This window comes from Penicillium vulpinum (genome assembly GCF_028829585.1).
Source record: "Penicillium vulpinum strain IBT 29486 chromosome Unknown utg000003l_segment0_segment0, whole genome shotgun sequence".
Classification (NCBI taxonomy): domain Eukaryota; kingdom Fungi; phylum Ascomycota; class Eurotiomycetes; order Eurotiales; family Aspergillaceae; genus Penicillium; species Penicillium vulpinum.
Genome location: NW_026643243.1, coordinates 1,666,439 through 1,693,783, shown reverse-complemented (window position 1 = coordinate 1,693,783; position 27,345 = coordinate 1,666,439). Strand labels below are relative to the sequence as shown.

At 48.7% G+C, this 27,345-nt stretch overlaps 10 protein-coding genes across 10 annotated transcripts; 5 read left to right on the top strand and 5 right to left on the bottom strand.

Annotated features, from left to right (window-relative positions):
* Positions 1-853: 853 nt before the first annotated feature.
* N7479_005750 (SMEK family protein) lies at positions 854-4,001 on the top strand (the record flags this gene model as incomplete). Its single annotated transcript, XM_057253446.1, has 9 exons — positions 854-967; positions 1,078-1,174; positions 1,246-1,327; positions 1,379-1,428; positions 1,479-1,805; positions 1,868-2,668; positions 2,723-2,890; positions 2,941-3,377; positions 3,429-4,001. 9 exons carry the CDS (start codon positions 854-856, stop codon positions 3,999-4,001), a joined length of 2,649 nt encoding a protein of 882 aa, XP_057107308.1.
* Positions 4,002-4,850: 849 nt separating this feature from the next.
* Positions 4,851-6,093, top strand: N7479_005749 (bifunctional triacylglycerol lipase/ester hydrolase; the record flags this gene model as incomplete). Its single annotated transcript, XM_057253445.1, has 4 exons — positions 4,851-5,399; positions 5,485-5,669; positions 5,738-5,976; positions 6,035-6,093. The coding sequence occupies 4 exons, from the start codon at positions 4,851-4,853 to the stop codon at positions 6,091-6,093; spliced, it is 1,032 nt and encodes a 343-aa protein (XP_057107307.1).
* A 222-nt stretch (positions 6,094-6,315) lies between these two features.
* On the bottom strand, positions 6,316-7,311 carry N7479_005748 (Dcp1 family protein; the record flags this gene model as incomplete). The annotated part of the gene is made up of 1 exon (XM_057253444.1): positions 6,316-7,311. One exon carries the CDS (start codon positions 7,309-7,311, stop codon positions 6,316-6,318), a length of 996 nt encoding a protein of 331 aa, XP_057107306.1.
* Positions 7,312-7,848: 537 nt separating this feature from the next.
* Positions 7,849-11,061, top strand: N7479_005747 (phosphatase family protein; the record flags this gene model as incomplete). Its single annotated transcript, XM_057253443.1, has 1 exon — positions 7,849-11,061. The coding sequence occupies one exon, from the start codon at positions 7,849-7,851 to the stop codon at positions 11,059-11,061; it is 3,213 nt and encodes a 1,070-aa protein (XP_057107305.1).
* A 359-nt stretch (positions 11,062-11,420) lies between these two features.
* Positions 11,421-12,899, bottom strand: N7479_005746 (uncharacterized protein; the record flags this gene model as incomplete). The annotated part of the gene is made up of 2 exons (XM_057253442.1): positions 11,421-12,483; positions 12,568-12,899. The coding sequence occupies 2 exons, from the start codon at positions 12,897-12,899 to the stop codon at positions 11,421-11,423; spliced, it is 1,395 nt and encodes a 464-aa protein (XP_057107304.1).
* A 1,957-nt stretch (positions 12,900-14,856) lies between these two features.
* On the bottom strand, positions 14,857-15,045 carry N7479_005745 (uncharacterized protein; the record flags this gene model as incomplete). Its single annotated transcript, XM_057253441.1, has 1 exon — positions 14,857-15,045. One exon carries the CDS (start codon positions 15,043-15,045, stop codon positions 14,857-14,859), a length of 189 nt encoding a protein of 62 aa, XP_057107303.1.
* A 53-nt stretch (positions 15,046-15,098) lies between these two features.
* Positions 15,099-15,362, bottom strand: N7479_005744 (uncharacterized protein; the record flags this gene model as incomplete). The annotated part of the gene is made up of 1 exon (XM_057253440.1): positions 15,099-15,362. The coding sequence occupies one exon, from the start codon at positions 15,360-15,362 to the stop codon at positions 15,099-15,101; it is 264 nt and encodes an 87-aa protein (XP_057107302.1).
* Positions 15,363-16,747: 1,385 nt separating this feature from the next.
* On the top strand, positions 16,748-18,219 carry N7479_005743 (pheromone receptor; the record flags this gene model as incomplete). The annotated part of the gene is made up of 2 exons (XM_057253439.1): positions 16,748-17,303; positions 17,363-18,219. The coding sequence occupies 2 exons, from the start codon at positions 16,748-16,750 to the stop codon at positions 18,217-18,219; spliced, it is 1,413 nt and encodes a 470-aa protein (XP_057107301.1).
* A 712-nt stretch (positions 18,220-18,931) lies between these two features.
* Positions 18,932-19,877, bottom strand: N7479_005742 (single-stranded DNA-binding protein; the record flags this gene model as incomplete). The annotated part of the gene is made up of 3 exons (XM_057253438.1): positions 18,932-18,990; positions 19,076-19,164; positions 19,588-19,877. The coding sequence occupies 3 exons, from the start codon at positions 19,875-19,877 to the stop codon at positions 18,932-18,934; spliced, it is 438 nt and encodes a 145-aa protein (XP_057107300.1).
* A 1,782-nt stretch (positions 19,878-21,659) lies between these two features.
* On the top strand, positions 21,660-27,185 carry N7479_005741 (Golgin subfamily A member 7/ERF4; the record flags this gene model as incomplete). Its single annotated transcript, XM_057253437.1, has 5 exons — positions 21,660-22,150; positions 22,203-22,251; positions 22,307-22,694; positions 22,746-25,256; positions 26,089-27,185. 5 exons carry the CDS (start codon positions 21,660-21,662, stop codon positions 27,183-27,185), a joined length of 4,536 nt encoding a protein of 1,511 aa, XP_057107299.1.
* Between the last annotated feature and the right edge of the window lie 160 nt (positions 27,186-27,345).

Below are 27,345 nucleotides of genomic sequence, written 5' to 3'. Positions count from 1 at the left end.
GAAGTACTTCCCGTGTACCCATCCGTTGTAATTATTATGTGGAGATCCATGCGTTGAATTGGCCTTGCAGAGAATATTTATAGATTTATAGATTAGTAGATGAATCTTAAATTATATTAGGATTTACGTTGTACGGAGTACATAAGTCAGATTCAGATAGATTTATGATATATATGTATTAACTCCATTCTGAAACCCCTGAGAGAGAACATTGAAGAATACATGTAGATTCCCCCAGGTCTGCCGATCATGGAACAACACCAGAATGACAAAGATAAAGTACAACATAGTCTAAATTTTTTGACATAAGCTGCATTCCTAGTAAGATAGTATATTTCTGCTTTGCAAAAATATATATAAGTACACAGTCTCAGGTAATCCCAGGTACCTGTATAGGCTGAAGTTGTTATGGGTATTTAGGTACTCCGTACTTTAGGTAGAGGTGATAGAGATGAACTAGGGATAAACAAGGGTAGGGAATTCTGGAAGAGCCGAAAGTTCCCACATCTTCTTCATAATCTTCCAAAGAAGCTTCTTTTTTTTGCCAAATTCCTTTCGTAAGGGGGAAAAAAATTCCCCCAAATCCCAAGTACCTGCCGAGGCCATCAGGTGGACCTCCAGGTCTGTTCCCGATCGTCATCCCCTCCGCAGACTCTTTCATCATTGGGATCTCCACCTCCATTCCCTCTTTTTGTCTCTTTCAAACCCTTTCTAAACAGAAACCTACACTATCTTCCGATAACCTTCATTTAATTTTATTTCTTTCCCCCCCCCCGCCCTTTGGCTCTCCTCTCGCGCCGGTGCACTTTCATCAGGCCCGGAGTGACGAGACGCCTTTCCCTGTTGCCGGAACATGGCGCTGGAAGTACAGCCGCCCGATGGTCGCAAACGAGTGAAGGTCTATGAACTGAAAGATAATGATTGGTTTGACCGAGGAACCGGCTTCTGCACGGGTCAAATATTAGGAGTGAGTTGTCGCGTGTTGTGCGCGCACTGGGGGTCGTGCGACGATGTTTCATCGCGCGCAACTCCCGAGCGCATCACTATCATCATCAGTAACTGATCGATTTGGATTAGGAGGAGCCTCGTATATTTGTCGAATCTGAAGACTTGCCCAATCGCGTCCTGCTCGAAACGCGGATCACCAAGGACGATGGCTATCAAAAACAACAGGGTACCTATCCCGCCATTATCGTTTCATCGCCATTTGCCATCTCCTCTTACTAACTGTATCACGCGATTCAGAGACCTTGATTGTTTGGACGGAGCAGAATGGCACGGACATGGCGCTGAGTTTCCAAGAGGCGGAAGGCTGTGCGGTCATTTGGTGAGGAATCAACAGAAAAATCTTTGCGCGCATGAACTAACCCCATCGAAGGGACTTTGTTAATGCCGTTCAACAACATCTCTTAAGTCTCACTTCAGCTGGTAAGGATTGTCGCGTGTTTGAAAGCCTGCAGCTCTAATTGTTTTCTCAGATGACGCCTTGTCCGACGATCTCGATAGCTACCAGTCCATCGTATTACCGGCCCCCGAACTCGGAAACCTCCCCGAAATTGAACAGATTGTACGAGCGGCGAGCATGACACAGGGAGGTCGAGATGCACTATCCAAGTACATCATTCGCGACGAGTACATCTCCAAATTGGTACCGTTAGTGACAATGGCCGAGGATTTGGAGAGCTTGATCGACTTGCATCGTTTGTGCAACATCATGAAATCTCTCATTTTGCTCAATGACAACACCATCATCGAAACAGTTGTCGCCGATCATGTCATCCTCGGAGTGGTCGGAGCTCTGGAATGTATGCTCTACCTGGCCTCACCCTAATCCAAACCCCCATGCAATTGATACTGACGAAAACAGATGACCCTGAATTTCCCACACATAAGGCAAACCACCGACAATACCTTGCAGACAAATCACGATACAAGGAAGTCGTCCCAATTAAGGACCCGCTCATTCGCCGCAAAATTCGGAGTACATGGAGGCTGCAATATCTAAAAGATGTGGTGTTGGCTCGTATTCTGGACGACCCGACATTTTCAGTGCTCAATTCTCTCATATTCTTCAATCAAATGGAGATTGTGAATCATATCCAAGCAAATGGGCCGTTCCTGCGAGATCTATTTCAAGTCTTCGACCCTCGAAATCCGGACCAGAGACGCAAGGATGACGCCGTGCAGTTTCTTCACCAGTGTGCTGGCATCGCGAAGAACTTGCAGGCACCGTCACGGGCCCAATTATTCGCCAATTTTATTAGCCATGGCTTGTTCGCCGTGATAGCGTTTGCCGTCAAGCACTTAAATCCAGCTATGCGCACGACTGGTATTGATATCTTAGTGGCTCTGTTGGATCACGACCCAGTTATGATGAGAGGTTATATGCTCAAGGCTGTTAATGAGAAGAAGACACCACTCACAGACACCTTGATTGACCTTCTTCATGTGGAGACCGACCTTGGTGTCAAAAACCAACTTGCTGATGCTATCAAGGTTCTCCTTGACCCTCAAATTCCTATGCAGGACCCGCTTGGTCGGGCTGGACCCGATTACTACAAAGTTCGCAACAACAACCTTCTTTCTGATGCATTTGTCCAGCAACATTTTGATGAGTCCTCAAAACGACTCTTCCAACCGCTTAAACAGCTTGCAAACCGCACCACCCGTAAGTGGGGAGGCCTTTTGTGTTTGATCAAGACTTTGCTAACTCTGAGTCTAGTTAATGATTTGACATTCCAAGAGGTCACACTCTATTCGCATCTTGTTGATATCCTCACCTTCTTCGTCCGCCAGCATCTTTTCCGCACCCGTAACTCGATCCAGAGTGAATCCCTCGCGCCTCGCGTTGCACAGCTTCTGCGGGTACCCCAGAAACACCTCAAACTCAGTGAGTGTATAGCGTTTTTGATGCAAAAGACGTAGCTAATATCGAGACAGTCGCCCTCAAATTCTTCCGCACCTTGATCAGCCTCCAAGATACATTCTACCAAGCTCTCATGACACACAATAACACTTTTGAGTTGATTCTCGACATCGTCTACGAGACAATGCCCCGCGACAACCTGCTCAACTCGGCCTGTCTTGAACTTTTTGAGTTTATCAAGCGGGAAAATATCAAGCCATTTATCCTTCATGTGGTCGAAAAGTATCGCGAGAAGCTTGAGAACATCATCTATGTTGATACCTTCCAGAACCTGATTCTTCGATATGACCAAATGCAGGGATACGGAGCCGAGGCCGACGCGGCACTCTTTGGTCAGGATGATAGTAACGCGCCACGGAGAATTCCTCTTAATGGCCAGCGCTGGCAGGGTGCAAGAGAGATGGATCCCGCGGAAGAGGATTATTTCAACACGTCTGATGACGAAGATGAGGTAGGTACCTTTTGGATTGAGAATATTGGAAAAAACGACTGACCAGACAAGATCAAGTGGACGCAGGACCGTGTGGCCACTACGGATGGACCTTCAAGCGGATCCGTCTCTGCGGTCATCAAACCATTAGTTGACTACCCAGATGACGACGACGAGGACATCATGGACACCAAACCCGAAGGGGTGGAACAACAGCCAGTCGCCAGTCCGATGGAGACTTCCACTGAGGTTCCTGCATCACCACCCACCCAGAGCCCCCCTGCGCCAGAACGACTTGCAGAGAAGCGTCGCCGCGAAGAAGAAGACGACGATGAGCTTAGCAAGCTTACCACAGGACCGGGACCGGGACCGGGACCCAAACGAAGAAGTTCAACTAGCAGCAATTCTGGCGCCTTTATCATGAATCGGAAAAAGAGTCTGTCTGTCGGCTCACTGGCAGATAAGAATGCCTCACCGGGGGCCTTAAATAGGGTCACCAGTGTCGCGCCCAAGAGAATCGCCATCAACATTGGATCAACGGCCAAACCTCCCGTTTCAGAAACTGACACCACCCGCACAGAGGTGACGACCGGAAATTACGAGAAGGAGAATCGCGACAACAGTCAGAACAACGAGGGTGGATGAATATACCTCATAAGCCAAGCGTTTTTCTTGAATGAAGTTTCCTTTTTCCATGACCTAGATACCAGACTCGGTTGCGGGATTTCCCATATTTCACGTTTTCCTGTTCTTTGGGCGATGCCTTTTCTTCTTGTTCTGTTTCTTTTTTTAAGGGTATTCCTCGCCTGTTTCCCTCCTAGTCTTATGAGGCGTTGTCTTCTCTGGCCTGAACCAGCCTCTGGTTGAACGTTGATGTACATGGCATGGCGTCTGGGCAATGCATTGGATCTAGCCTTGCGGTGTCTATTCTTTTTATTTTCCAGGTCGGACTTAGATACCGATCATTGGAGGAGCTCTGCATCCGCGGATGGAGTCGTTGCAATATATCCTGCTGTCTTCATGGTGTTCTTTGTCTGTTGGAATTTCTCTGTAGTGCTGTAGACATGGCCTGCACAGTATCTGCCCTGCCAACTATTTAAAATAGCCATGCAGCCCAGGGATCTCTCTCTCGGTGTCTCCTTATTTTTATTTTTCTCGGGCTTTCTTTATAAACATCTCATGGATTTTTTGGGTGGTCGAGGGGTTAGTATAGGTAGACCTGGATGTAAAGTGCTTGGATCCACCAGCTAAATCCGACTTCACCTCCCTATCAATCCCAGGCAATTTATTCAACCCTCCCAGAGTAATCGGATACGCCAAAAATACATAAAAAAGGGGCAAAATTCGTGTAATTATATCCCTTTATTTGTCTTATCTCCACCTATCCAACCACTAACCAAGTCCAGACCACCCAACAACCCCGTAGCCATCTATACCCTAGATGAAATCTACATGAGCCCTATAGCAGATCCAATGATACAAGCCAAACAAAAAATGGCACCCGACATTACCCCAAACATCTTTCTCACCACCACAGGTTCTCCATCAGATCAAAAGACGACAATCTTCTTCATCTCCGGTAACCCCGGTCTGATCGGCTACTACCACCCATTCCTGTCTCTACTCTCGAAGTATCTAGACAAGCCAAAAGAGGATCATTCATCAAGTTCACCGTCATTTCAAATCTACGGCTGTTCTCTCAGCGGCTTTGAAATAGACGAACACCATCCCTCGCCATCACCGAACAATAGCATCGATCTCGACCTGGAAGGTCAGATCTGCTTTGTTCAGGAAAAGCTCGCTGCCCTGATGGGAGATGAAGCTAACAGCAACGGCAACGGTAAAGGTAAAAGTACTGCCGATGCTGGAACTAGGCAAAAAGTCATCCTGATCGGACACTCCGTTGGCGCATATATCGCCATGGAAGTCCTAAGACGGCACCGCGAAGCAAGCCCAGAAAGCACCTTCGATATCGTCGGTGGGGCGATGCTCTTCCCAACTGTCAAGGATATCGCAGCGTCGCCTTCAGGGCAGAAATTGACGGTACATACCATATTCATATTCCTCTTGCTAGATGCTGTATTTTGCTTTGCTTTGGTTTCGTGCTAATTTCAGTTTAACTGTGTAGACTCTACTTTCGATCATTCCCCGTCTTGCTGTGGTGGTTAGTTTCTTCGCTCGACTACTTACACTCCTGCTCCCGGCATCACTTCTTCGATCTGTGGTTTGGCTCGTCATGGGTGATCCCCCGGTTCATGCTTTGGATACTACGTGTGCTTTTTTAAAGAGCCCGCGTGGGGTACGGCAAGCTTTGTATGTGTGATATTGTTTTTGGCTGTGGCTTGGGTTTAGCTAATTACTTCTTTTTGCCTGGTGGATAGACATATGGCTGCCGATGAAATGCGGACTATCACTTCGGACAAATGGAGTGACGATGTCTGGGGCGCTGCATCGGCGCATGAGCCTATCGCGAAGCTGTTTTTCTATTTTGGTCGTAATGATCACTGGGTAGCTGAGCAGACGAGAGATGAAATTGTTGCGGTGCGTGGGCGGAAGGGAGGGGAGGCTGGACCGACTATGATTGTTTGTGAAGAGGGTTTGCCGCATGCCTTTTGTTTGAGTAAGTGGATTTTTATTCGACTTTGACTATGATACGTAGACTTGCTGACAGTTTGTAGAACACAGTGATGTGATGGCGCGAAAAGTTGCGGGGATGATTGGACAGATTGTGGCATAGGGAGCGACTATGGCTTTTATGATCTATGCATTGGAATAGATAGAAACTACATAAAGACAATGAATTTCGCCATTGACGGGTATCTCAAGAGACGCTACGCCACGCCCATTCCCATCCGAATGACAAAGAGCCCAAAGCTGTTCAAATATGCGGAAATAAAACAAAAATCTAGACGCCATATATAAATGATCGAGGGGCCCGAAAAAGCCATTCAGCACTCATCTAGTGCCCCTGCCCATTGCTTTGTTGAGCGAGTCCTGCCCTCCGGAAGAGATCTCCTAGCACATCAGATTGTGGCTGGGGCGGGGGAGTAGGGGAAGGCATCTGGTGAGGCATCATGTGTTGATAGTTAGCCTGCTGTGGGTATGGCTGGTGTTGTTGTTGTTGCTGCTGCTGCTCGGGTGTCAGATGGTGTGCGCGTACACTCCAGGCGTCGTCCTGGGCGCGCTGCTGACCAAACAGATCCTTCAGTGAGATCTGACGCCCCATAGGTACACTGGCCTGCATTTCCTCTATCGGGGGAGCCTGTGTGGAAGCTGCAATTGCTGCAGCATGCAAGCTGTTCTGGCGCATAGCCTCGAGGTGCTCGCGAGCTAGCTTCATGCTCTCCCCGGCGTGGGTGGCGCACTCGAGAATCATCTGGGCGTTTATGGTGCGACTCTCTGCGGTGGAGTTTGGCGGCGGCTCTGAGTATATCCAAAGACCGTAGATGCACACGTTTTTCGTGCTGGTCTGGTTGTTGTGCACATTCTGCGGGTGCAAGGGATCGGCGATGCCATTCTCTCCGGCTTCGCCTTTAGCACTTTCTTCTGCTTTGAGAATGACATATTCTTCTGTAATTTCGACATTCTCGCCATCGGTGAGAGGGAGATCGAAGTTGTTCAAACCGCGGCGGTTTAGCACGAAGGCAGTGTAGCGCTCTTCGCCTAGGTCGCCCTGTGTTTCCTGGCAGACAAAAAGAGTTCCTTCAACTCCGTTCTTTTCCCATTGTTTTGTAGTGGGGCTGAAGATGTAGACCACTGCGTAGGGGGCAAGTGAGAGGATGGAGGTTACTGATGGCTTGTGGCGGCGGATAACGGAGAGGTTGAGCTCCTCGTTCGAGCGAGGCGGGGGTGCAGGCTGTTGCTGCATGTCGGAGTAGTATGGGGCGTCGGATTCATAATCGGTGAGGTTGACAGGATTATGATTGTTCTGTCTCCGAGGTTTGCGTGAATTCATGGTTTCTGCGGGAACACCCTTGGGAAGTGTGAAAGATGGAAGGAGCTGGGCATATCGTCATTGCAGCTCCGCCTTCGCGTGTATCCGACTTCTCCCTACTTTCTACTTTCTATGTACTCTCAAACCTCTTCTCTTTTGGACCTCAAGTAGAATATTTGGATACTGGCATATATTTGATTCGTTTCAGGTTTGTCTCAAAGCACACTTCTTGCTCCTTATATTCTACGTGATGACGATACGACCCTCCTAAACCTTGGTGGGATGAACCTCTGTGATGAAATGACTGAGCCACTGTCGCATTATACAACTGATTCTCTCAATTCTTTCTATTCTTTCTATGGTAGTCAGTATCGCCTCATTATTCTATTGCGACAACCATCACAGCCTATTTTTCATTGCCGGAATTAAGAACCGCGCAAGCGCACACTCTCATACATACACCACACTACATACTACTATCCTGGTGAACCTCAAACCATAGCCAAGCGAGGCGAAGAAGCTTCAATATTTGCCGATTCCATCACATACCCATACACCATGAGCACCAAAACGCAATTGCCGTCGGCGTCAGAGCAAAAGGGTCACGAGTCGGAATATGCGGAAGAGATTAAGAACCCAGGACTCGATATTTTGTCACTTTCGCGTGCAGTCAGAGCAAGAAAAGCCGAATACACGCGCCGGCGATCTATCCGAGTCAAGGTCGGCACGTGGAATGTAGCCGGCATATCCGGCACCGAGAAAGACATTGGAAAGTGGTTTGTTCATGGAGTCGGGGTGTGCGAGAAGTTCTCTGGGACAAACTTCGCACGGGATCCAGAATCCCAATCGCCCAGTAAGCGTGACCAGCAGCAACCAGACGGCACAAAAAAAGGAACCTTTCACTACAGTCCCGAAGAGATAGACCTCTACGTCTTGGGTTTGCAAGAAGTGGTCGATATCTCTTCCCCAACAGAAGCGCTCCGGCCATATGTCGACCTGGCACCGTCCAAGCGGTGGAAGGAAGCAGTTCAAAAGGCGCTACCTGAAAGATATCAGCTAGTCGCTGAAGTTCAGCTGGTCGGCTTGTTACTTGTGATATATGCGTCGCCCGCCATTGGAGACAGTATTTCCTCTATCAGTAGTACCTCTGTTGGTACGGGGCTGATGGGGTACATGGGAAACAAGGGTGCTGTGGCAACGCGCCTTGTCCTGGGCGAAACGACCCGTTTGGTCTTTATCAACTGTCATCTCGCAGCAGGGTCCGACAAAGGCAGCTTGGAGCGACGGAACTGGGACTCTTCTCAGATTGTCCAACGTGCTAAATTTGATCCGGTTTGGTTTGAAGGTGACGACAAATCGGGTGAATCGAGCGAAGCAATTGGCGATGAAGATTTCACTTTCTGGTTTGGTGACCTCAACTACCGCCTTGATGATATCTCTGGTGACGACGTGCGCCAAGTCCTCACTCGGCATACTGTCAACGAGTATGACAAAAAGCGTCAGGCAAAACAGTCGTCAAGCCATTCTAGGGACTCTACTGCCGATTCTGATGATGAGTCGCCTTCGTCTTCTTCCCCCGGAGAAGAGGAGATGGGGCCAGTCACCGAACCTGTCACTGACGAAGAGATCGATCCTCATAATGACCCTGCGTCTCTTCAAACTACAATTTCCTCACTCCTCCCACACGATCAACTCGGACTTCAACGGAGAAAAGGAGCAGCCTTCCACAAAGGTTGGCGGGAAGGCCAAATCACATTCTTGCCGACGTATAAATACGACATTGGGAGTGTGGCCATGTTTGATTCGAGCGAGAAGCAACGGGGTCCTAGCTGGTGTGATCGGATTCTCTTCCGCTCTCACCTGGACAAGTTGAGACATGAGAAGCTGGACCAGGAAGCGGAGGAGGCCCGGAAGAGGGACGAGGAGATGAAGGCAAGCGGGCTGGACAAAGCTGTTGCCGATGATAATGTCTTGTTCGAATATGACCCTGACGCAGACGGTGTAAACAGCGAGGGGTATATATCAGATGAAGATCAGGCTCATGATGATGATGATGCAGGCACAGTTGCGTCGTTTGACTCCCATGATCCAATTCGGTTGGATCATTATGTGTCACATCAAGGCATTCTTTCGTCGGACCACAAGCCTCTGGGTGCCATTTTCACCTTGAGTTTTGATGCGGTCAATCGCGATCTCAAAGCAAAAGTTCATCAAGAAGTGGCCCGTAAATTGGACAAGGCCGAGAACGAATCTCGGCCGGATCTTACGGTTGTGGTAGATAAACATGGTGACCAAAAGCATTCAGATAAAGATCCTGATACTGTCGATTTCGGCGATATTGCCTTTGATGTGCCAGCTCATCGGTCCCTGACTATTGCCAACACCAGCGGTACTGCAGCCACTTTTTCATTTGCGGAGCGGCATAATGTTGATGACGAGACCATCACACAAACGCCTTCGTGGCTTATTCTACACGTGTCCAAATCTGCAGACACCGCCAACAGCGCTGGCCAAACGATAACTTCTTCGTCCGGGAGCCACACACTGCTCCCTGGGGAAGTTGCAAATGTCGATGTCACGGCTTATGTTCGCGACATCGAACACGTCCGGTTGCTTAATATTGGAAAGGTCAAACTAGAAGACATCCTCGTCCTTCATGTCGATGGCGGCCGCGACCACTTTATCTCTGTGCATGGCCGTTGGCTACCCACCTGCTTCGGTTGCAGTGTCGACGAGTTGACTCGCATGCCAGAAGCGGGTGCTCGAAGTTTGGCCGAATCCAAGACCCCTCATCCATCTAGAACAGATGGTTCCACGGAAATCCGTTTGTCTGCACCCCGCGAGCTTTTCCGACTCACTGAGGCGATCTCTGACCTGACTGAGCGTGCTGTCGCAGAGTGGAGCATGACAAATGGTGAATCCGAGGAGCATAAAGCCCCATGGAAGACGGATCCCTACGGGGAAGCATGGCCCTTCCAACCTGATACATGGACTCTAAAGGACCCCGAGAAGCGTGCTGCGCTGCAAAATTCCGTGCGTGAAGCCCTTGATACCAACCAGTCCCTCAGTTCAATATTTGCCCCCGAGTTATCCTCTCTTCACCGGTTGGAGGTTCTATCTGAAACCCTTCTCACTTTCCTCAACGCGCTCAAAGATGGCATCGTCACCGCGAAAGTATGGCAAGACATGGAGCAGCAGATAATCGCGCGCGAGAAAAGCAAATCACTTCCTCGAACCTGGGATGAAACCCAGGCCTGGGTGCTTGAGCACCTGGCCTACTCACCAGCACACAGCGTATCATTCACGTTTGTGACTTTCATGCTCGCCCGCATCGCCAATGAGGTGGCCCCAGTATCGTCCGCTACACCGATGGTCCCAGTACATTCCAGACAAGGAAAGCACGGCGACCCCAAAGAATCGGCAGACAAGCAGGCTGAATCTGCAAACCAGGATGAAGGTCAACCTCCTACTCCAGCTTCCGCTAGTGCCTTTGTTACCAGCGGCAGTTTCCGCCGTAAGAACCGCTCCACAAGCACATCCACTGGTACCAGCCCTGAACCCGCTGGTCAGAACCCTTCGATACCACGTCGACAAGCGGTTGAGACTGCTCTAGCATCGATCTTTTCGCTCGTACTTATTTCTGCCTCTGCCCCACTGCCATCCAAAGAGAAAGAGCGTCGGATATCTGAAGAGCGGAGGCGATCAATCATTGAACCGTTCTTAAAGATGATTGGAGTGGATGATCAAGGCCCATCTGGGGGTCGGTCTTGATTTTAGGGGGCTGGCCCCTTTGTCTCGCGGTTGACTCCAAACAGACTTCACTTTTGGAGTTATTCGATCCCATCATGTTGTCTCCATGTGTATAATGCTGTACAAATGCAATATCTTCGTTTTTCAGGCCTATAAAGATTGCTGATACAGGTTGAGCACGTATTCAAACCAAATCGACATTCTCATCCTACAGTATATGATAGATCATACACCGAAAGTGCTCGAGCCCATACACAAACGCCAATATACCCAGTCCTTCAGCCATTAACTACGCAATGCCTTTTACCAGTAACTCACATGGCACTAAAAATCTCTAGTCAATAATAAAATCAGGGAGAAAAAAATCATGCATATCCTCCTCACACCCCATCCCTCTTCCTAACCTCAGACCGCCGCTGCGACGCCAACCCACCACCCTGCCGATACGCACCCGACGATCCTGTCCCCTCACCCCCAGTCCCAACCACAGCCTTCCCTTTCGGCCCAGATCCAGACCCAGCCTTAGACTTCGATCTTGGCTGCACCTTAACCTTCCGCCCCATCACCATGCGCCTCGCATAATCCCAACACCCTGCAACTGCACGCCCAGGCAACCCACCAACAGACAATGCAATCTGACCAGGTATAACGATGCACGCGCAAGCCCAGTCTAGCAACACGAGCGCATAATTCGGACGACGCGACTCCGCCGACCGCTGCGCAGCAGCAGCCAGCGCAAGCGCGTCGCCGGCTTGCGTCTCGAGACGCACGAAGCGCTGATCGGTTTGTAGCGTGAAGAGGGCGGAGCGTTTCTCGTAGCGACGGACAGCGCGGTTGAGGGCTTCGATGTCTGGCTGGATTGATTTGCGGGTTTCGGAGACTGCGTTGGCGACGACAGATGGGGCAGCGGGTATTTCGGATTGTTCTTGCTCTTTTGGGGAGAGGGAATGGAGGTCTTTATTTGGGTGGGTGGCGAGACGGGCGGTTGCTGTCTCTGCGACGTGGGCTTCGAGCTCTTCGAGGCGCTTTGCTAGGTCTTGGAGGGTTGTTGGATTTATGACTGGTTCTGTTGAGGATGTTACGATGCGCTGGAGGTGTAGGGTTCTTTTTTGGATTAGTCTTAGGAGGTGTGCGACTGGGCGGACTTCGGAGGCTAGGAGGAAGATAGTTAGGTTGTAGTTTGATACTAGGCCTTCGGAGGGCCTCGAGAGGCTTGAGCGGATGGCGTGGAGGAGCCAGGTGCCTATTATAGGGAATATGAAGCAAGAGGCTAGAGCTGCGAGCTCGTGGATTTGGAGCTCGGAGATAGCTGTTGCTGTTTCTTTTTGTTTGGGATGGGGTTCTTGGTCGTCGAGATCGTATGGGGGATCGCCGGGCGCTGGGAATCCACTTTCTTGGCGAATTTCTTCTCGTCGGATGGCCTGGGCCGAGCGATACCAGTCCCTGTTATTAGTTAGTATTAGGTACTTTTGTTTTGGGCATTGAGATGACTCTATTGCAGACGCGGAGATAGGGGGATACACATACCAAGGCAACCGGACAGACCAGTTAAGGAATATAGCGGCCAGGACTAGTAATGTGACGTCGGTGACGAAGGAGCTACCTTCATGGAAGAAAATGCCCGCAATTGCGGGTAGCAGGGCTAGTCCGAGCGGCGCGGAATGCCAATTAGATTCTTCAGTTGAGAGCGCGGCATGGTCTTTTGCTACACGAGGAAGAAACAAGTCGTCGGTCGAGGAGCGGATTGAGTTGCGGGCCTCCGAGAGTGAGTCTGAAAGGGTCGAGTTCCGTCGTTGACTGTCGTCAAAGGTACGGACGCGACGTGTGTTGAAGGAACGCTGAGTGGGTGAATCAGCCATTTTGACTGTGAAGGTTGGAAAAGAAATGTGTTCTCTCTTACTCCGTACGGAGTATGGAGTACAGTGCCGAGGCTGGATGATGCAATGAGACCAAACCGGTTCGCAGATCCTAAACGGGTAACTTGTGTACTATATGTTTTCAACGTATATAGACGATGCAGAGTATATAGAATGGAATATACTAGAATATGGAGTACATATAACTAATGCCTAACACTCGAGACCTTTCCCGTTCTATTTTAGTGCTCACCTCTGACCACGATGCCCGACCCCCGCATGATGGGGGCCGGGGTGCCTCAAGATGGTGGTTCCTCCCGGGGACAGCGAGGGATGTTGCCCCCGAATTCACACCCGAAGGGCCCATCCTGTCACTTCGCGACTTTTCAAACGATCAAGTCCCCAAAAAGTCACTCAGGAAATCGTAAAGGTAGCCCACTTTGTATGGTGTTTTGGTGGTGCACCACGGATCAGCCCCGTACAAAATTGTCCCCCGCAGGAATTTCTAGCCATTCTTAATATTATATACAGTTTAACTACCAAAACGGGGTCGGTATATATAGAGAATTTGTCTTTGCCTATCTGGTATTCACTAAGTATCATCTAATAATTCCCTAAAAATGTTGAATATTTATTTACATAAAATGTGGATTGTGTACTAGTAACCAGAGTAAAAAGGAAGGATGCTCAACAGTATCTTATTGGACAATGGATGTAAGCCTAAGAGTATGATTCACATACTCCATATATAGATCCTATAATCTCTCCCTCCACCCTTTATTACTCCAGGAATGAATTGTCAAAGTCTGTAAGCTACGTAGTCCGGTTACCGAGATTTTTGGGGACCAGATGGGCTAGAATTCTGACCAGAATCTAAGAAATGACTTATCGCAGTAGACAGAGTACGGAAGAGAGACTTGCAGTTTTGTTCAATGCTGTAGGAGACAGGAATTCGAAGTTCTGTTGGACGGATCCACTCGCAGCTTCCACTGTGATTCTATAGGGAAGTGATCCGAGGATAGTGTGACAGGGCTATAGTATCCAGGATTTCAGATTCATTGTCTAGAATTATATGTTAGGATTTAAATGAAAGTAAAAGCAAACTGACAGCAAAGTAAGAATAGGCAGCATTAATATAGCCCTACTTATACCATGCTAGAAACTCTAATATCACGAGAGAGACCTTACAGCCTTAACAAGAACGACTATAGTTACTAACAAAGAATCTAGAACGTAGATGACAGACTAAGGATTCGCAATTATGGGTTCAATTCGTGCAAGGTACAAAAACAGAAGAAGGATGCGCAGTTAATTCTGCTGACAAATGTGATCTCGTGAGAGTTGCCGCAGGGTCCTGACGTCTCGAAACCCTGGTTCAATGCCAATAATTCTGTATTTAGTGCAGGTGATTGCAATTTGCGATGTGGCGCATCGGAAGGTTGGGGTGACTTCGTACTTGGCCGGTCATAGTCATAGTCAGTTTGTAATGTGCGGTCCGAGAAGACAGGTTTCAATTTCGCTGGTCGGGCAACGATCTGGCCGAAATAAAAACCACAATGGGATAGCTGATTGTGTCGGAGCTTTCTGCCGAGGAAAAAAAATGTAAGGTCAGAGAGAGGAGCCGTATGAGACGTAACAAAGCGCGTACACGGCCATGAATTGGAGGCTGAATGAATACCCATAGAATGGCTAGGTGGCCTATTAGCCCCTTATCTGGATAAATGTCTCCGTCTGAATTGAAATCCATAGGCCATTTCGCATACCTATGACTGATGGCGACCAGGCCATGGACGATTATGAGGAAAGGGAGCGCGTCAAACAGCCCACATACGAAGTGGCGTGGAAATGTCGGCGCGAACATACAGGAGAGCAATGATGTCGCGGGCCACGTCCTGTAGATCCGCAAGTTTATTGTGACATTTGACATAATTACTGCTGCAGTGTTCGCAAAACACCATTTCTAGCGAGCTGCCAGATCTGAGCTTCGATGAGTATGAGCTGTGATGGTCGTGATGTCCGTGGGAATATCACCAAGAACTGCTAAATCTCGTTCCTCTTTCTCCAGATCAAGAATTTCCGAACGAGGCTCAGAATTTGGTGATGGTGCTGATACTTGTGCGTCCTGGCCCTCAGCAAGTTTAGTTGCCATTTTCGAAGTTGTTGGAGGTGAGCGACTTGCTCATGTAGCGTGACGCGTGATCCTCAATGGTGGAAGCGAGTGAGTTTGCATGTTCCGTTGCTGTCTTGTAGCTTTCGATCGCATGACTTTTCCTTTGGGTGCTCTAGGGTGTTCGTTGCGTGTATCTCCTGGCGCATGTGCCAAGCTTGTACGGAATTCTCATGGCTTGTCGTGCATGATGCCTTAGTCGCTGCGATCGCAGAGTCAATGCCAGCTAGCAGCTTTTGAGCAGATTGACATCTTCCTGAGACTCTGACTGATCTACCAGTGCAATCTAATACCGGCATTTTGTGTGGTCGCAATCCCAGTGGCAGTTCGCGCACGTGGTAATGTAGGGGCAGTTCGTAACCCGCACATAATAGGGCAAAGGACCCCTTTTGGCGGGAGATGGGGTTTTTTTAATGGCTAACACCTTCCAGGAATTAGTGGTGAGGATGAACTGGATGGTCCTAGTCGAGTTGGATGAAAAGAGATGGATAATGAGGATGATTAGATAAACAGATCAGAACTGGCAGGCGTGGTCCATAACATAAGAGGCTCTTGCTTTGGCAACGCTCCTTCCACTTTCCCCTGCTTCTCATTTCCCTCTCCTTCTCCTTCTTCTATATATCGACCTCTTCATCTTTGCCATTCATTATAGTAATTCGCCTCTCAATCTCGCTTTCTGACGAGCTACTAGTGCTCCCTCTCCTCGGGTTAAGAACATCCACTGGTATGGCACCCTCTATTTTTCAGCTACGATTAAATGCTTATTCACTTTCCGGTATTAGCATAATGCTTTAATTTGATATCTGCATTAGACTAACTGCATCTATCAGAGGCTTGTGCAAATTTATAGTGAGATTAGTGATGAAGTATCATACTTGTATCGTAGGCTCGACTAAAGGCCTGGGATATAGTACTCATGTGGGAACATGATTCCATCCCATTGCTTAAATTACAAGTTTTTGGGATATATTCAATATTGCGATGAGATTCTTTTTTTTCGTTGGAATGTTGTCATTATTTACCGTCGGGGATCATCGTGCATCAAGTCTCTCCCCCGGGGTCATCACCTCTGGGATCTGATCAATCTAGTCTGAATAATGGACTAGGCTGTCTAAATCACTGAATCATTGATTTCCCAGATCGACAAAAATCTCTGAATCAAAATGAATAAAGCTCCCGCTTCCTCGGGGTCTATTGATACCCAAATCCGGACTGGTGTTGCCTCACACTATTCGCTCAACCACAACACCCAGTTTATGCACTTCGTGTTTCTTTATTCAACTTTTTTTATCTTCTTTCATCTTATTGATAAGTTATTTAGGCTAATAGAAACGCTTATCCAATGGATATGTTTCTCTGCCTGTCGCCAAACATATCAAGGTCTGGTACCCCCGGCCGCAAAATTTGCCATACATTCTTCCTGAATAGCACACGATTTTGCTCAAGGCAAGATGTCTTGAGCATTGAATCAGCCTCCTGATTCTCGTTATTCGGAGCCCAATAAGACATCGTCGCCCAATCGCCTCCCTGGCTGGATATACATACTTCATCGAGAAACGATGGTTTCATCCCATCCTTCTTTCTTTTATCCTATCTCTTTATTTCCTTGGTCAGTTTGCAGGAGAACTGGCCGCTCAACTTAACGACATACTTTTTTAATCTCTGTTTTACATCCACTACCGCTATGGATATTCACCAAAGACGTCCGCAGGCCGTGGTTCTGCCAATTTTATCATTCTTCTCCATTGCTCTGGCTATTCCGCCGTTAATCTTGCATGGGAAGAATCGCAATTTCCCAGCTACCAGTCTGATATTCTGGTCAATTCTCCTCAACTTGTTCAACATCATCAATTCCTTCATATGGCCCACGGACGACGTGGAGTCGTGGTGGGATGGAGCTGGTCTCTGTGATATCGAGGTCAAGTTTATGGCTGCTGGATATGTGGGCGTCCCAGGAAGTCTGGCATGTATCTTTCGAAGTCTTGCAATTGTACTGGATACAGATCGGGCCACCTTAGTCCCGAGCAAAGGTCAACGCTGGCGCAATCAGTTCATGGAGATTCTATTCTGCGTCGCTGTTCCAATCATCGCAATGATCACACAAATTATCTGGCAGAAGAGTCGATACCTACTGTTTGCCATCTCAGGATGTGTGAACAGCTTTGACGAGAGCTGGGTCAGTCTCGTCTTTGCATGGATCTGGCCGCCAATTATCTGCCTCATTGCTGCATACTATTGCTGTAAGTATATAGCCCCAACTTTCTTCATACAAAACACCCTCATTGACAAAACATCACAGGCCTAGTCCTCATCCGCGTACACAAGTATCGAAGCGACTTCGCAAACATCCTCCGCGCTTCCAGCAGCAATCTTAGCAAATCCCGCTTCCTCCGCCTCTTCTTTCTCGCCCTATCAATGCTCGTCTGCATCCTCCCATTACAAGGCTACGTCGTCTACGCCGACATAGTACTCTCCCTCCCCTGGCACACCTACTCCTGGAGCGCAATCCACAACAGCACATGGAACATCATCTCCAAAAATCCCATCGACGGCACCGTCTTCTTCGACCGCTGGACCCCCGTCGCATCAGGCTTCATGATCTTTATCTTCTTTGGCTTCGGCCGGGACGCAACACGCATGTACCGCACAGCCTTCTGGTACCTCGGTCTGAGCTCATGTTTCCCGAGCATGGAGCCTCCAACAAATACACACAGCACACCACCACCCGGACACGCCTCAACGGCAACCACCCTTGTTGGCAGTATCGGCTCCCGTGCTAAATCACTATTCTCCCGCCAGAAGGAATGCGTTGCTACTTTTATCTCGACACATGGCACATACAATGATCTTGAAAAGGGCACCTTGCGTGTTTCTTCGCGCTTGTCTCGCAATAGTGACCCCAGATTGATTAAGAAGTCTCACTGGAGTAGCTTGCCCTGGTCGCTCTTTAACAGACGTCGGGCTCGGGAGGATATTGATGGGACTCTGTTGACTGACCTACCTATCCCCTCGCTGACTGTATCCACGAATGCGTGGGCTAGTCGTCGTGATAGTCGGGACTTGTCTAGTGGGCCTACTTCACCGGAGCTTAATAGGGATTTAATTCATGTGCGGCAGGTTATAAGCCAGCAGAGTGAGGTTAGGGTTCATGTCTAGTGGAGTTTCTCTTTCTTCGGAATTCCAAGGTTGTACCTGGGATTGCAGTGACTAATATGGGTTTCTAATATTGACTTTGCGTTGGTCTAGGGTGATGGGATTTGCTGTACATCAGAGTAATACTACTATCATAACACATAATTTGCGGAGTCCGGTGGCTCTCATGCAAAAAAATGAAATTGTTTGAATATGATCCTGCGTAGGATTCAGTGATGGCTGGTATATGCGTAGGACTAGTTGTGAATGGATTTATATATATCGCGATTAACCCCACAAGAAACATAAATCACGCCACTACTGATTGGTATATTCTAACTTGTTTTTGTAGATAGCCAAGAGAATAATCTTGTCCTCTAGTTTTGATATATAGGGATGTAGGAGTTGCCGAAGCTGTAGTACTTACTAGTCGGTGGGTTGGTATCCCGGAGCCTGGAGTAAACCCTGAAACTTTTCGCCTGTCCAAAATGAAACAATAAGTCATAGCTTGAATCTGGAAAAGCTAACGTCTTGAAACCAAAAGAGTCTTGATATGGCTAAATATATACTACAACATACGCTACCAAGATCGACTCAATCCACTACAAAACGAAGTGTATTCAGGGTATAATCGTACAATATAACGACACCGCAAAGGAGTATTCAGTCAACCCCACTAAGCCCAAAATGCAACCAGCAACAAATTCAGATTGATACAGAGCCCAGATTAAGCCATTTACTGAGAGTCCTCACCGTGGCCGTTGTTCTCGGGCCGCTTAAGGACCTCCATGGTGCCTAGAAGAGCGTTAGATTGGATTTTGCTTTTTTTTTTCTTGTTCCCCGAGAGTGGGAGGAAACCAAGGAACACGGGATCACATACGCTGCACGATGTTCAGAGCGGACCGAGTCTGACCCTCGGCATCTTCCCAAGTGGCCATCTTGGCATCGCCTTCAACGTACAGGAGGGTTCTGCAGGCGAAATGTTAGCTCATCTGCATCAAGCTAAAGTTAAAACTGAAGTTGCTAGATTGGCCCAAGTGGATAGAAGACAATCGTTTAGGGCAATTGAGTAGGGCAATCCCATCCCCCAACTTTTTGTCCAACCAAGAAACATAACATGGAGGAATGATATCTCATGCGAAGTCGCGTCGATCCACCGCCACATCCGTGTGCCGTATGTCCAAGCAGGCCTGCACGATTCCAAGGCAGCGTTCAAGCACGAGTGCAAGCCCTCGCTCTCGCTCCGCATAGACCGCACGCGCCTGTCGGATCCAAACGGCACGATATAGCAACAGAACAACAGCACACCCAACAGACAATACGCAATCCAAGCATGCGATGGTGTATTCCGCACAATCCAACAAAGTATCAAGAGTAGGCAGAGCCACTTACCCCTTCTGCAAGCCAAGGACGAAATCGCGCTGGGGGCCCTCGGGGACGAAGTTTGTGATGCGCCACCAACTGGTCTGGCGGTTGTCGCGGCTGCCGTGGGAGGTGGCAATGTTGTATTTGACGATCTCCTGGCCAGAGGAGGTGGCTTGCAGCTCGGGCTCTCCACCGAGGCGGCCGGTGAGAGTCAAACGGGCGATGGAATGAGCGGGTGAGGAGCTGAAAGCGCGAGCGGTTTGGGGGGCACCGGCCATGCGCATGGCTGGGCGCAAAGACGAGAAGAAGGCGGACATGGTTGGAGAAAGAATGTGTGAATTATGGATTATCGCAAGGATGGGTTAATTGGGATTTGTTTTGGCACGATTATTGATAAGTGTCGATCACGACACGTGATCTACCGCTTTCGGATATGATATGTTGGCATAGGACACTTTGGTTATTATTTATTATTTATTTATTTAGTATTGGGTTGAAGCAGGGATCCTAGCTGCAATTGAGATCTCCTTGGAAATGAAATTGTGTTCTCCGTACGGAGTATTCCGTAACTAGCTATTTCGGTAAAGCTCATAATCTCATACTATCGAGCTATAGCTCTACCCCGGAATCCCCGTTGTGCAGCATTCTCTCTACGGGTGCAGACAACTAACTATGAGCTACAGAATTATAAATCCAACGTATCAAGTCCCGAGTAAAAAACAAAAGCAAGGTACCAAAAAGCAAAGAACTCCAGAGTAAAAAGCAAAGAAATATAAATCAAACGAGACCAACTCAATTATTTCGAAATCCTTCATACCCCAACGTCAATGTCAACAGGAACACAGCAGCGTGTGTATTTTTTTTTTTTTTGAAAAAAAAAAACCAAAAACTCGTCAGAGCCTAATCACGTCACAATCCATCACACCCGACTCTCCGAAGACTGTACAATTGTATAAGGCACACCAAACTGGAAATGGCAGCCGATAGGCAGATCGGCCAGGGGAGATCCCGACGGAAATGTTGCAATACTGCTGATTGATTGAATGAGACCGAAGATAGATTAAGATAGCTGTTGTCTCAGATGCGCTCCTTACGTAGGTACATACAATTCAATTAGCGGCCCAACCACGTCGCTGTAGGGGCGTTTGCGAGGCGTCAACAATGGCTGACATGGCCTGGACCTGCAGGTATATATGCAGAACAATGGTGAGATTGGCTGACCACTGAGATTGGTCAGGTCAAAGGCCAAAGTCAAATTAATCAAATTGTCAAGTTGATCAAATTGGTGGAATTTGCAGAATCGATAGATCGGCCGTGAGGGCCTTGGCGCGGCGCCACCCGGGGAAGAGTTGTCTCTACAACTTAGGGCTACTGAGGTTTTTTTTTTTTCTCGTTCACCGTGAACTGTGGACTTGAATACATAGTATAAACGACGGGGAATCATTCCTTAAAAAGGATGATGTGACACCTCACTCTCGGATATGCAGTCCGTTGTCCAACAGCTTAAAGAACAAGAAAAAGAAAACATTAGTCCCTGCAAAAACACGTTTCATGGTTGAATGGCAATATTCGCCGAAGTAAAAAGACCATCAAAAGCCACAATATGGAGACACGAACATCTTATCTCTCTCTCTTTGGTCCATGCAAGTGATACTAGTCCGAGTTGATCAATTACTAGATCGGCAATTTCCTCCATCGGTGGACATGAAGTAGATAGCTCAGGTACAATCGCGTAGTGAATATTATTGTCCTCTTATATTCGTTCCTGCTTTCCTGCTGGTTTCCCTGTTCTGTTTACTGTACTAATAAAACTCAAATTCATGTGAAATGAGTCCTTTTCCCACCTATCTCGTTTCGTTTATATGTAGGGAGGCCTAGAGCTGTAGTCTCCGTTTGCTGTATTTTTTCCCCTACCTTATAATGTGTCCCTCACGCCAAGTCAAATAATTTCTTTTTATTATTGTTAATTATTAATATTCGTTTATCTCCCCCCGAAATCAATATAGATTTCGCGGGACATGTGTATGGTGTGCTGGTCTTCCAATACCCAAGGACGTTTCTCTACGGAGGATTGCATTTCGCTTTAGAAATCAGTCAAGATGCGCTGGCCTTTGCTGCTCACCTTAATACTGTCCCTGTTTTTACTAGCAGGAACATTGGCAGCGCCGGCTTCGGTCCGAGGACGACGCGATGTCCTTGAGGCCAGACAAGAAAAGGAAACGGATCCTACACCGGCAGAGAATGTTGCCAACAAGGATCCGCAAGCAACCCAAGCAGATATATCAAAAACAGTAACCGATGTATCAACAGCCGAAGCTACGACGACAGGCACTGCTAGCTCGACCGTTGCTACAATGCATGCTAAAACGCATGCTACGACGACTACTTCTGCTGCTTCCGCTACATCGACTGTGCCATCGCTCGATGGAACAACTGCATCTTCTCAGCAGGAAGCGGCAGACTCCACTAGGCCAACCTACTCTGGTGGTCTCCCAATCAAACCGAAAATCACGCCGGCATGGGGTGTTGGTGGATTTATACTAATAGCTCTCGGGGCTGTGCTGACTTTCATTGGTGTTCGCAAACAATGGTATTCAAGTTTCGATTCTTTGATGAGAATAACATTTGCTAACAAAAAAAAGGGTCCAAATCTTCCTCTCTACCGGATTCCTTAGTGCATTAGGAGTTACCGTAAGTTATATACTTGGAAAATAGTAAGGGACCAAACTAAGAAAACTCTATACAGGTCCTCATCATCTATGTGATGAGCCCACCAGTCAGCAACGCTGTGCAGGGCGGCTATCTCGTCGCCGTCTTCTTCACCGGCGCTGTATTCGGTGGTCTATCGCTTGTCTTCAGAGAAATTTGCGAGGGACTGGGCTGTCTTCTAGGTGGCTTCTGCCTGAGCATGTGGTTCCTTGCCTTGAAATCTGGCGGCCTTCTTACTGAAGGTGGCCCCAAGGCCGGCATGATCATTGCATTTACCGTGGGATTCTACTCCCTATCATTCAGCCACTACACAAGGCCATACGGACTGATCGGATGCACGTCTTTCGCTGGCGCAACTGCCTTGGTCATTGGAATCGATTGCTACAGTAGAGCTGGACTGAAAGAATTCTGGTTATATATATGGGGTGAGTTTAACCTCTTGTTTTCAAACTGTTCCTAGTTGCTGATGGACCTAGGATTGAACCAAAACGTCTTCCCTCTCAAAACGGACACCTATCCCGTGACACGTGGTATTCGTGTCGAACTCGCCGCGACTATCATTATCTTTATTCTAGGAGTAATCTCCCAGGTCAAACTTTGGAATCTCATCAAGGAGCGCAGGGCCAAGGAAGAGGATTCCCGCCGGGCACACACCCGAAAGGTCGAAGAAGAAGATGCCGAAGCAGGTCGTCGCCTCGAGGAAAAGAACATCCAAGAGCGCGCTGAATGGGAACTCATTTATGGAAATGGAAAGCCGACGGATGCAAAATCCGTCTCGGTTTCTGAAACTGCTGTTGGTGACTCGCGACGGGGCTCAGATGGAGATGAGTTCGAGCCCTCCGACAACGGCAAGGAGGGTGAGATCGAGCTCAAGGAAATGTCGAGTCCGGATGCTTCCGGTAGTGCATCTGATGAGAAGATCCATCAGGGTGAAAACAATACTCGCGAACTTGGGGCTGTGCCGGAGGAGAATTCATCTCAAAAGAGTCAGTCACCGGATGGTGATCAAGAAGAGGCTGCTGAGAAGGAAGGCCAGTCGGAAGAAAAGATGCCGAGGCCTACTACACCTGTTGTTACTCATGTCCTTGGTGAGGGTAATGACGACGCTTCTGAGAACGGTGCTGACATCGGCTCGGAGGTTGGCACGCCACGCTCGAGACGGTTGTCTGATCAAGAAATATTGAGCCGGCCCTCCTGGCGGAACAACAATGGTGTGATTAATGCTTTGCAGTCACAGGAGAATGTAGTGGATCACGATGATGCCAATTCTTCTGTACAGGGAGTTATGGATGATATTCATGAGATGAGCGTTGGCTGTCCGAGTGTTATCTCAGAAGCGGATGCTCACGATCGTGTTGAGAAAACGCAGCAAGAGATTAGCACCGCCGAGTCAGCTCAAAAGAAAGACTCGGAAGATCTGGGGATCAAGCCAAATGTCGGTTCACCAGCTGCTCAGGACGCTGAACCCCGTGTCAATATAGTCATAGCCCAAAAGGACGTCGAGAAAGTGATCACTGAAGAAACCACTGTCAGCCAGACGGCTCAGAAGGTGTCTCCTATCGAGAGCACAGTTGTTGCCAACAGCCCTTTGGAGAAACCTGCAACTTCCGAAGTGTCGGAGAAGCCCCGATCACCAAAAACCCCTGCAACGGGTGTTCCGGTAGACACTCCAGATGCTTCAAGGAAGGCCGAGAAAGTCAAACCTAAAGCTACATTGGAGCCATCGCCTCTAATGGATAAAGAAGAGGATAAGGCGAAGGAGACCAATGAAGATCGGCCTCCTATTGTTCAAGCCATCAAAGCCGAGTTCATTCCTGAGCCGAAGGTTGCGTCTTTGCCCAAGCCTAAGGTTGAGCCGAAGATCAAAGTGCTCAAGAAACTAGATGCATCAACCGTCAAATTCATCCCCGAGCAAACATCACGAGTAATCCATTCATATCGCACGAACGAATGGGCTAAGCATCTCGCATATGCTGACACACCTGAGATCGAGCCAATTGAGTTCGAACCTGAGCCTGAGGCAGAATACACAGAGGAAGTTCACGAGACTGCAGCATTTGTTGATGTAGCCAGTCTTCTCCAGACGCCTCTTACTGCACAACCACCACCAATCGTGAACAGGCCTGAATTTGATGATGTGGACCATCAACAATCTGCCTACATCTCATCGGTGCCCTCACCGGAGGTCCCTCAGTCCAAGACACAGACCGGCGCGCAAGGTCTCACCACGGCGAAGCCAAATTTAACCCGCAATGACTCGACAGCTTCAGCCAACGTGCTACGGTCAGCTTCTAGCCCGCTTCCAACTCAGATAACAGGATTGACGTCAATGCGCAACGTATCGACTCCTCTGTTGATGGTCACTACAAACGAGCCCAAAGAATCAGAGCCATCGCCACGCTGGAACGGGCCACCTCCCCTCCTCGCAGTTCGCGAGGACATGGTCCGAAATCGTATGTCCTCAACATCCACCCGCTTTGATCCCTGGGCCGCACGCAATCAATCTCGCCAGTCCCTACCTGAAACACCGCCCCTCGTTTCCCCAATTTCACCACCGCTCTCCATCCCCCAAGAAAGGAAGATAGAGCATGAACAAGCCCAGCCAAACGAGGACGACATGCCTCTTTCTAAGCGACGCCTCTTACTACAGCGCCAGTCAAGACAGTCCCCATCTGGAAGCTTTGACAGTCTCGAGGCTGCCACATCCCCCGTGCATCCCTCACCAGTTCCCGCTGGCGAGCTAAATCGGCCTGCCTCAAGAATGGCAGCGTGGCGACAATCGGTCCGCGAGGATCTCACCCAAAAGCGAGATCCTTTGGCTCACCAGTCCCGGCCTCTTAGCCCGGCCAGCCCTCCCGATCAGCAGCGCAATACATGGAACTCTGTGCAGCAGATGCGCGACGCCTCATCTACTCAGCTGGGCGATGCCATTGCAGATGGCATGCAGCGTGGCAACATGGCGGATCTACATCGTCAGGCAATGCGGCGTATGCAGGCTTCAGCGAATCGAAAGCTGTAATGCGCAGAGTCGTGATTCCTTCATTTTATTCGATACCCTTCTATTTGTGTGTGTGTTTTTTTTTTATAAATAGGTCTTGGTATTACGCGCCATGGCGGATATTTCTTTCCCCATGATTTGATGAAGTATTTACTGCGTCAATGTCGTTATAATCCCTGTCTGATAATGTATATTCCCAATTCGTGCCTAGACAAGCTTATGCAGCATGTAATACGGCCTTGCCGAGAGGACTGCCGAGACTTGGACTGAAATGAAATGCATTTCGTCATTGATAGTGCAGTAGTACATCTTTTAGCGTTTGCTAGATTGTGCATGCTATGCCCAATAAAGTCCGGATGAAACAAGGGACGGTTGATTAATCACAGTGAAACCGGGACAAACGACTCGCATATATATTGTTATATTATTGGATATCCCTTTCGAGTCTCTGTAACATTGATATAAGATATAGGAACCTTTTGATGTCCAATTTCCTATTCCTGGTATTTAGCCAAAGTCCAGATTATATACGCCAAGCAAGCTTCTTCTATACTAAGGATTTATAAAGGATTTCGTCTCAAATTTCAGCTCCGGCAAATTTATCTTTTCTTTTTCCTTAAATCTTCTCTAATCTTATTCCTCACATTCATTTGTTGCATGTCCTCCACATAGGGCAAATTTCCCTTGGCTCCATCTCCGCTCCAATTCTCCCCCTCTCCTTTCTCCCCTCAAAACGGCGTCCTCAAAAGACCCCAGACCTCTATCGAGGGAGGAAGAAGCATACTGTTATTCACGCGGCCAACAATTACTACGGCCTATAGCCAATCGCGCACCCGTGGAGTCAACTCCGTCATTCGTTCGCGCCCAGCGGCGACAGTGCGTCCCGATCTCAGGCCCGCCGTCGCTCCTCCGCCCGCCAGCAGTCCGACTCGCAAACCCAGTCAACTACGTACCACGAATAACCCCAATAACAGTCCACCCCCACCAATCCGACGACAGTCTCCCACTCGATTTTGGCCACTCACGCGACGCCCGCCCCCTCCTCAGCGTCCCAGAGCGACGCCGCAGCCGCCTAACCCCGTCCCCGAGCAGCTTACTCGTCGAGCGCAGCCAGGGGGAAACAGAAAGTGGCCGAACTAGCATTGCCCTGCCCCCACGACACCGCCGCAGCGAAGACTTCTCACAAACAGAAATGGCATTCGCGGGCAGCGCAGCCCGGGAAACTGAGAACCTGCGCCCTCCCGAAGCTGTCCACCTCACGCAGAACGGGACTCGACAGAACGACCGTGTTCGCTACACACAGTCACAAACTTCCCTCCGCTCCCAGTCCCAGATCGCTTCCGTCCCATCCAATACCGGTTTCCCGCCCGCTGATATCGCGGAGGAACTCGCTTGGGGCCCGGCTCACCCCTGTTTCCCGCATCTTAATCCCCATGTACCTATCGGATCACGAGAGTATATGACAACGCGTGTGATTCGTATCCGACGCGATTGGATGATTAAGGGTGATTTGGCACCGACGTTTTCGAATCTTTATCCTGAGATTCTAGATCCATTGTTGTCAGAGCAGGAGTTTCGCAAGGTTATTTCTACTGTCAATGATGGTATCATCAAGGCGTTTGATCCGTTCAGTTTTCGGAATTGGTTCGATGGTGCGGTGGGCTTATTGACTGGCTGGGTTTGGGATGACCTCAATGCCCCCGCAGCGAAAAGTCAGTTGCACCAAGTCGAGGCTTGGTTGGAGACTTGGAACCGTGAGGTCGGAGCCAAGGATGGTGTTCATATCTGGGGCTTGAGGCGGACGGCGTATATGTCGCTTGATATCCAGATTCCTGATCCTAAGGTCGGCATTGTACCTAGCGAGGCACCTTCGGCTCCTAATACCAGGCCAAGTACTGGCATTGAGGCTGGATCTTGATGGGGGTTTGTCGGGCTGGCGCCGTTTTTCTTTTGCTTTCTGATTGTACATCTTTGTGATTTGTTCCCTGACTGGGAGCTCTGCATGATATCCATCCCGCGGCACTTTTTTCGACACTGATCTTTTCTCATATACCTTCGTCTTTTTAGTCAGAGGGTTT